This window comes from Muntiacus reevesi, chromosome 4 (assembly GCF_963930625.1).
Source record: "Muntiacus reevesi chromosome 4, mMunRee1.1, whole genome shotgun sequence".
Lineage (NCBI taxonomy): Eukaryota > Metazoa > Chordata > Mammalia > Artiodactyla > Cervidae > Muntiacus > Muntiacus reevesi.
The window spans coordinates 44,299,686-44,309,136 of record NC_089252.1 but is presented as its reverse complement, the minus strand read 5'-3'; the positions used below and the strand labels follow the sequence as shown (position 1 = coordinate 44,309,136).

The window sequence follows — 9,451 nt, the reverse complement described above, 5'->3', positions numbered from 1 at the left end:
ATTGGTGGAACCCTAATCATGAGATTTAACCGTGAGTTTGGTTCTTCCAGTTCAAAGAGCAAACCATTAGATGCTGAGACCAGAGTATTGGAGTTTGGGCACTTTCCTATCAATGTCCTTTTTTTTGCTGAGAGATTCGAGGTCGCGTCAAGTTCGGAGATGAAGCCCCGACCTGACTTGACAATCGCCCGGACTGGCTGGAGGGCGCTGGAAAGAGACGCCCTAGAATCATCCACTCAGGGCTCCGTGGTGACCGCTGCGGGCACATGACTCCCAGGAGGGGCGTGCGGAGTGGGGTGGGGGTGGAAGGGTGATGGGAGAGCCCAATGAGGGGTTAGGATCTTTGAAGAAGTACGTCTTTTGCATTGCATTTCTTTGGGTGCCCCCCCCCCCCGCCCCCATGTCTGCACTCTAGAAGCGCAGACCTTTCTAAACAGTGACTTACTAGAGCTCTGGGGGACCATGGCACCCGAAGGCGGCCGCTGCCTGACCTAAGATTTACGAGTGGTTCCAGGGATGAGACAAGGTCCCAGTGTCTCGGTGACAACAAGGCCTTTGACGAACTGCCGAGAGCTGTGGCCGGGCGGAAAGCCCCAGAATCTCCTCCCTGCTGGAGTGGGGCGCCCGGGGCGCGGGCGGGCGGGCGGCTCCGCAGGCCATCAGCATGCAGGAGCCGCGCGCTCCGTCCTTGAGGGCTGCCGGGCTGACCTTGCTCGGCTTTCTCGGGAGGTATCTCCCCGGGAGCGCGAGGACGCGGCCGCGGGGGTGACTCAGTGCCCCGCCGCAGCTTTCCTTCCTGCCTCCTCCTAAAATCCCGGGATTCAAACCCGGCGTTTTCCGCCCCACCCCTCCCCCTCTCCATCGCCCGCCTGTCGTTACCCAGACTGTCCGGGTGTTTTGTCCCACACCTCCCATCTGTAGAACTGAAGGCCGGCCTTCGCGCTCTCCCTCGCTGCGGGCCCGGGGATCAGACTTGGCCCGCCAGGGCCGGGAACCGCACTGGGCGACAGATCCGGAGCCCGGCCGGAGGGGGCGGTGCGCGGCGCTCTCCTGCGCACAGGCGGACCTAGCCCGAGCCCCGCTCCCCATTGGCCGCCACCTCGGCGGGAGGGGCCGCCGGGGCTCGGGGCACCTGGCGTCGCCCCTCCGCAGGGATATCGGAGGCTGCCGGGCATGGGCGCCCGGAGGTAAAGGCATCGGGAGGGAGGCCTCGGGTATCTGTGGAGCTCGGGGAGGCCAGCCCTGTTCTGCCAGCTGCCCCGGCGCGGGCGGCTCTCGGATGCGCCTGCTCCGGCTTCGCCAGCCGGAAACTTTGCTCCGAGAAGTCCCCCACCCTCCTGATCGCGCCGAGAGGCGCCTGGTGGGCCGCGCGCCCCCGGGGGCCCCGCAGCCCCGCGCGTGATTGCGGGGGCCCCCAGGCGCCAGGCGCCCGCCGCGCTCCGCCGTGCGCGCGCGGCCGCCAGGATGCGCTACGCGGACCCCTCGGCGAACAGGGATTTGTTGGGGAACCGAACTTTGCTCTTCATCTTCATCTGCGCCTTCGCCTTGGTGACCTTGCTGCAACAGATCTTGTATGGCAGGAACTACATCAAGAGGTAAGAAAGTCCGAGCGCGGGTGGGGTTGCGCGGAGCCCGCGAGCAAGCCCCCAGCTGGCAGCCGCAGCCGCAGCCTCCGCCCCGGCGTGGCCCGGGTGAGCGACCCCGGGGTCTGCACTGAGCCTCGAGCAAAGCCGCGTGAGGTTTGGGTCACCGCGCGCCTAAACGCATCTCTCCTCCCAGCCGGAGGAGAACGCCTGCGCCCAGCGCTAGCCAGAGGGGCCCGACAACTTTGTTTTGTTGTGGAAAACGGGGGACAGGTTGGAATTCGGACAGGCCAAGCTGAGGATAAAAACATATGAATGTCCTGAGCGGCTTCAGGGGTCAGATCGGTGTCCTCAAGTCCACAGTGCCATGGCCATGTGGTTGGAGGGGAGGCTGCCGAGTGTGGAGGGTTCAGAACCGTATAGGGTTACCTCTCGAGTCCTGAACTTTTGTGGGGACCCCTGGGGGAAAAAACACAGTCCACTCCCCCCACCCCCCGCCCAGGAGTGCAGAGTTAGGTGTGGCGGGGTGGATAGTGGGCTCGGACGATGCGACAGAAACAGTGAATTCTTACAGACCCGTAACCACTGGCGCCGGGAAACTCACCACCCGATCCCTTCTGAAGCAGATGGTTCCGTCTCATCCTTTCGCAGAAGCTCAGAGCTGCAGCAGAAGTTAACCCTCCCCTCTTGGGCCCCGCTCCTACCCGACCTCATCCGTGGGCAAACTCCATTAAGAGAAAGAGATTCAGCGCTGGGGCACGGCCTCAGTCCCTGCGTGCGCAAAACACGGGAATGCCACCGTGGGCGTCTGCCTGTGCAGCCGCTTGGGGTTCCAGGACCTGGGGAGAGGGCCGCGCTAGGATCCTCCCATTTCAGAGCCTCTTCCGGGAAGACCCCGCTTCTCTTTTCTGCCGGGGGTTTTCTCCGTTGCTGACAGTTGTCTTCCTACCCTCGCTGCCCCTCCCCCCACCAGACCGATAGAAAACAAAACGCCTGGCAAGCTATATCAACATCCCGGCTTCTTCCCCAAACTTCCCAATAATAAAACAGTTGTTCTCTTTGCATCCTTTGGAGTCCACATCGGTCGCTGGCGTCCTAGTCTGGGCTGCATCCAGGGATGGGAGCAAGTGACGCTGCTGCTGGGCCCGGGCTCACGGTAGGAAAGTCAAACAGTTGGGCCATTTTCCGCTCAGCGACCTCGAGCTGGGGAGCGTGAGGCCTCTTGACCAGGACATTTGTTTCCAACCAGCCACTGCCCCGACCTTCCCAGAGAGCATTTTTCTCTGGCTGAGGGCCCCTGACGGGCCCTGCGTGGTGCTGGTAGCTTTAAAGGACGTTTTCAGAGAGTCTCCCGGCTTGTTAGAGCCCATTGTGCCTGCGGCCCCTCAACCCCCGCCCCCACGAAGATGACCCTGTGCAAGGACAGTTGGGCCCGAAATGGCCTGCTTGCTGCACTTGCTCCTTAGCAGGGTGGCTCTGGGTTCCTACCCCCTGCCGGCACCTACCCAGAATGGCCCTGGGGTTGCTGGGACCCCTGCTGCCTTATCAAGACTGGGAAAATATCCTGCCCACAGCAAATGGCAGCTCAGCTTCTAAGTGCTTGCCCTGGCAGGCCCACCTCGATCTTGGGCGGGTGAGCTGGCTGCCTGGAATTCGGCGGCCATACCAGTTGCATCCCATCTTCTAACAGAGAGACCTTGTTCCCCTCAGCCTCAGCGGCCACCTCACAGGCCTTGCTCCAGGGCCTGGATGAATTCAATCAAGTAAGCCAAACTCACATGTCCTCCATCCCGGAAGGGCACTGAGGGATCTTTAAAGAAGATGCTGTGGTCCTGGTGTTCAGGGAGCTTGAGGTCTAGTTGGGGAAGCACAGTGGTCACAGATGAGCTAAGACGTGAGTGTTGAAATGTTTGAGGAGGAAGGCACCACCGGACCGGAGTTGGGAGGGAAGAAGACCACTTGGAGGAGGTGGAACCCGACTGGACCTGTGATGGAAGGAGAAGCTTGGGGCAGGTGAGGGAAGTGCAGATCCAGAGCCCGAGAGGGCAGGAGCCAAGGTGTGGAGATGTAGCCCCGCCTCCTCACACCTCTCCTGGGCTGACCCTGCCTGGCCGTCACACGTGGCTTTAACTATTGATCAGCTGGACAGTCCTAGAGGCTATCCTGACCCTTCACCAGGTTGTGGCTGCCACACTGGCGCACGAATAGCATCTGTTCCCCTATCCAGTTTCCTACACATCTCATCATTGTCATGAATTGACTTGATAAGGTTACTGGTCTGTCTCCTGTGTTTCTACATCTGACACTTGAGTGTTCCTCCAGTAGATGTGCTGGAACGGCCTGCATGAGAGTCACCTACATGGTCACTGAAATGCAGGTTCCTGGGCCTCTGTCTGGGAGTGGGACCCAGTAACCGGCCTTTTTAATGAGCTTCTCGGATGATTTGTAACAAGCTCCCCTCTGCTGCTCTAGGCTGGTGGTTCTCAATCAGGCACTGTTGCCCCTTGGGCAATGTCTGGAGACACTTCAGGTTGTCACAGTGGGGAGAGGAGAGCATCTGGCATCTCTCGGGCTGAGGCCAGGGACAGGGCTAAAGATGTTATGATGCACGGCCCGCCCACAACAAGAAAGACTTATGCAGCCCCAAACGTCAGCAGCGCTGAGGCAGAGAAAGCCTGCTCTAGATGAAAGCTCCATGGGATGGGATTCACTATGTTTTGTCCCCAGCTGTACCCTGAGTGCCAAATATGGTGCCTGGCAGGTAGTAGGTTCTTGAAGTGTTGGGTAATGGAGAAGTGACTGAAAGCGCATACCTGCAGGGGTAGTGAACTCAGGAGGCCAGTGACATGTGGATCCCACTGGGGTAAGGGGGAATGTAGGGAATGGGAAGTTCAGGGAAGGAGGGGACAGATGTATTTTTGGGTCAGTGGCTTTAGGGAAGTGCTTATTGAACTGAGAAGGACAGTTTAAACTCCGTCCATTAGGCCATAGGGAGCCGCATGTGGTCCTTGAGGAGAGTAGTGATGTGATCCAAGTGACCTTTCAGGAAAGGGGCAGAAAAGGGAGGAGGCTGGGAGGCTGTTGACACAGCCTGGTCAGAAGTGAGGAGAACGTGGTGCTGGCAGCAGATCTACTTGGGAGCCGGGGATTCATGCAGGTGGCCCTTCTTTGCTTCTGGGCTGAGCCGGGTGGATGGACTCGGCAGAGCCTTCATTGTTTGACAGGACACAAAGGGCCACAAAGAGGGCCAGCTGGTCCAGCGAGAGTCAGGGACAGACTCCACCAGAAGGAAGTGTGGGTGTGAGTCCGCCTACATTCTTCTTTTTTGGTTGCCTGGCCACTCCCTGTGCTGTCCAGGGGGTGCCTCTGGGAAGGAAGGTGAAGGGGAGACGTAGAGAGCAAGGTGGGCAGTACAGGGGGCTTAGTGGGCTCCGGGTCTCTACTGGAGAAGGTGCACAGTATGTGGAGTAAGAAGGAAAAGGCAAAAAACACCAATTTCTTGGCTTCCACGTCTGTTCTCGCTTGAACAAATACTTTATGGAGATTTCCTACACGCTGAACCCACAGTGATGTGCAAGACAGACGCCGTCCAGGGTCCCCAGGGCCTCACAGTCTGTGGGGAAGACAGAATGGCACGCGGCACATGCATAGGCCACACTGGAGATGCGGACACGGGACTCGAAGGATGCGGAGCGAGCCGCAGCAAATCGGTTGGGATGTCTTAAGGAGCAGGGAGGGAGGCATTTGAAGGGGGTCTTAGGGAAAGGGGAAATGACCCATAAGAAATAGAGGTGGATGGAAGGGGGATGAAACCCAGCTTGCATAACAGTTGGAAGGTTCAGGGGAGACTTGAGTAATTCTTCATGACGCATGTATAGCTGGGGGCCAGAGTGAGGCAGGCAGGGCCGGATTATGGAGAACTAAGTGGAAAATGACTTCTTTCCTGAGGGTTCAGTTGGTAAGGAATCTGCCTGCATGGGTTTGGATCGCTGGGCGGGGAAGATCCCCTGGAGAAGGAAGTGGCAACCCACTCCAGTAATCTTGCCTGGGAAATCCCATGGACTGGGGAGTCTGTGGGGTCGCCACGTATCAGACACAACTTAGCAACTAACCTGCCACAAGTGGGAAATATGTGAGAAGGAGCTTGTCTGGAGGAAAGAGGGTAACAAATTCGAGTCTAGATCTGCTCAGACACTGCAGGGCAATCCAGCAACTCATTGGAAAGGAGCTCAGGAATTGTAAGTTAACAAGAGCCAGACCAACAATGGAGATTTTGGAGTCACCAAATATTGAAATCACCGTTTTCCCAACTTTCGTGATTGTTATCCACGGTATGTTATACCCAGGGATCCAGAACACACTCTCATACACATCCATCTGAAAGTAACATTCTGTGAAAGAATGTTTAGCCTCATTATGAGAAATTCACTTTAATATGTTCTATTCTGCTTCATTAAAAATTACATTTCACTTCATTTAAAAATAAGTTCAGCCTTAAAAGGGAGGAAATTCTGAAGCACACTACACCATGGATGGACCTGGAAGACATTATACCAAGTGCTATAAGCCAATCACAAAAGGACTCATATTATATGGTTCCACTTATGAGTAGTTAAATATATAGAGACAGAAAGCAGAATGGTTGCCAGGGGAGGAATAGGAAATAAGTGTTTAATGGGTACAGAGTTTCAGTTTGGGAAGATAAAGAATTTTGGAGCTAGATGTTGATGATGGCTGCACAACAATTGTGGCTGCGCTGAATATCACTGAACTGTACACTGAAAATGGTTAAAGTGGTAAATTTTATATTTATTTTATCACAATAAAATTAAAAAAAATTCTGGGGCATACTGCTGCATTGATTTTTTAATCTATTGGTTGAAACCCTCAATTAGAAAAACACTGGCCTGTGTGATGGAATTGGATGACATCTTACCCAGGGGAAAGATGGCGATGGGCAAGGGCACAGCGGAGAGTCCCGAGGGCTTGCCCGCACAGAACGGCTGGAGAGAGGCAGGCTGGGTGGGAGCTGAGGCTGCAGAGAGGTGGGGGCGGAGGAGAGTGCGGAGACAGACGGAAACCAGGCAAAATGGCAGCTGGCGGGGCAACTGGGTCGCGCACCGCGGAGGGATCCGTGCGGAGGGATCCGTGCGGGGGGATCCGTGCGGAGGGATCCGTGCGGAGGGATCCGTGCGGAGGGATCCGTGCGGAGGGATCCGTGCGAAAGGGTCAACGCGAGTTTGGCGATAGGGGCAAGGACGGTTTGGGGCTGAATACTGGGGACATTGTGACTTCATAGGATCTACTGATCTATAAGTTCACAAAGTTTACGCGTTTTCTAGAATGTGCTATATGCTGAGCTTAGTCGCTGGGTTGTGTCCAACTCTTTGAGACCCAATGGACTGCAGGCCGCCAGGCTCCTGCGGGGCGTGGGACGCATCTCTGCCTTTAAACTCTCTGCTGCTCCAGATCCCCTTTGTTGGTGCAAAAATCTTCACACAAACTCATATCGCTGGCGTGTTAAAGACTTCACTTACGCTTTAACAGAGGGGCAGCGAAAGAGAGAAAGAGTTGTGTTTTTTTTAAAGGTGATCTGGTGGCCACCTGCTGTTTAAACTTGATCTCAGAGGAGGACCTGGCGGACATGGGCTTTAAGGCCCTCCTTCAGTGTCTCTCGGGAACTTTATGATTCTCCATAAAGAATGCGAACGTTTTTGTTAGATTTATCTCTAGCTGCATAGTTTTTATGCTACTGTAAAAAAATCTTTAAAAAATTATGTTTTTTGTCCATTTGTAGCTAGCGTAAAGAAATAAATTTGATTTCAATGTCTATTGTTTTTATAAACAGCAAGCTTGAGGATAGTAATAATAATCCACACATAATGATAGTAATTCATCTGTAGAGTCTTATGGGACTTCTGTGTAGACGTCTTCTTCTTTCATTGCAACCCTTATACCTTAATTCACTTATCTTACTGTGCTGGCTAGAACCTTTGATAGCATGTTCAATAAATGTCATAGTGAATATCCTGGCTTTAATCCTGATTTTTTTTTCTTAAAAGTTATTTTTAAAGAGTAGCTTTATTGAAATATAGTCATAAAATCCACCCATCTATGAATTCATAAAGTTTATCCATTTGAAGTGTACAATTAAATGGCTTTTAGTATGTTCGAACAGTTATGCATCCCTCATGCCAATCAATTTTAGAACATTTTCCTTAAAGAAAGAAACACTGTATCTCTTAGCCATCACCCCCATAGTACTCCTATACCTCCCAGCTCTAGAAATGAATAAATACACTAATCTCTTTAGATTTGTCTATCCTGGACATTTCATGTAAATGGAAACATACAATGTGTGGTCTTATGTAACTGAGAATCTTTCATTAAGCATAGTTTCAACGTTCATCTGTGTTGTAGTGTATATCAGTGCTTCATTTCTTTTTTTAATTTTTATTTTATATTCGAGTAGAGTTGATTAGCAATGTTGTGTTAGTGTCAGCTGTATGGCAAAGTATTCAATTAAAAGTTTACATGTATTTATCCTTTTTTCAAGTTCTTTTCCCATTAAGGTTATTACAAAATATTGAGCAGAGTTCCCTACACTATACAATAGGTTCTTATTGGTTATCTATTTTAAATATAAAACAGTGTGTATATGGCAATCCCAAATCAGTACTTCATTTGTTTATTGATGAACAATATTCAATTTATGGATATACCATATTTTATTTATCCATTAATGATGGGATTTAGGTTCTTTTCACATTTTTGCTATTATGAATAAGACTGCCATGAGCATTGTACCACGGCTGTATGTGTTTTTCTGTGGATGTGTGTTTTCATTTGTCTTGGGTATACAAGTAGAATTGTTGAGTCATATGGCAACCCACTCCGAATTTTTGCTTAGAAAATTCCATGGACAGAGGAGCCTGGTGGCTACAGTCCAGAAGGTCACAAAGCGTCAGACAAGACTGAATACACACACACAGCGCACAATGTGGTGACAAGTGGAATTGTTAGGTCATATGGTAACTCTCTGTTTTATCATTGGAAGAATTGTCAGACTGTTTTCTAAAATAGTGACACCATTTTACACTCCTTCCAGCAGGGTATGAGGAGTCCAGTTTCACCACATTCTTGGAAACACTTGTTATTATCTGTCTTTTTGATCATAGTCATCTTAGTGGTTTTGAAGTGGTATTTCATTGTGGGTTTGATTTTGTGTTTTCATGATGACTGGGGATGTGGAGCATTCTTTCCTGTGCTTATTATTAGCTGTATGTATTCTTTGGAGAAATGTCTATTCAGATTCTTTGCCCATTTTTAAATGGGATGATTTGTCTTTTCATTATTGGGTTGTTAAGTGTTCTTTATAGATTCCAAAGATAAATCCCTTGTCAGATATACAATTTGAAAACCATTTCGCTCATTTTATGGGTTCTCTTTTACTTTCTTGATAATGTCCTTTGCAGCATGAATGTTTTAATTCTGAACTCCAATTCGCCTACTTTTTTCATTGGTTGCTTGTGTTTTAGGTGTTATATCTAAGAAACCATTGCCTATTTCCAGTATCAAGTGCCACAAAGATTTACCCCTATGGTTTCTTCTAAGAGGTTTTTTGGGTTTTTTTTTTAAATAGTTTTTTCTCTTACGTTGAGGTCTTAGATCCATTTTGAATTAATATTTGTATGTGGTGTCATTAATCCTGCTTTTAAAAGGAAAAATAGTAAAGTGTCACCATTGAGTCTATCTGCTTAGTTTTATTTTGTTTTGTTTGTTGTCGTTTTTTGTTTGTTTTTTATCCTCTAGTAAGGAAAAGAAGGTTCCCTTATGGAATATGCTAAAAAGTTTTGTTGTGTTTGAAT

At 50.9% G+C, this 9,451-nt stretch overlaps 1 protein-coding gene across 2 annotated transcripts in view; it reads left to right on the top strand.

Moving 5' to 3' along the window:
- The first annotated feature begins 1,208 nt into the window (after positions 1–1,208).
- The window catches only part of ST8SIA5 (ST8 alpha-N-acetyl-neuraminide alpha-2,8-sialyltransferase 5), a 67,180-nt gene continuing 58,937 nt past the window's right edge, over positions 1,209–9,451 (top strand). For both annotated transcript variants that reach the window (XM_065935169.1, XM_065935170.1), the window contains exon 1: positions 1,209–1,595. In XM_065935169.1, coding sequence (XP_065791241.1) covers positions 1,465–1,595 — 131 coding nt within the window. In that variant the 5' untranslated portion in view covers positions 1,209–1,464. The remainder of the gene's footprint in view (positions 1,596–9,451) is intronic.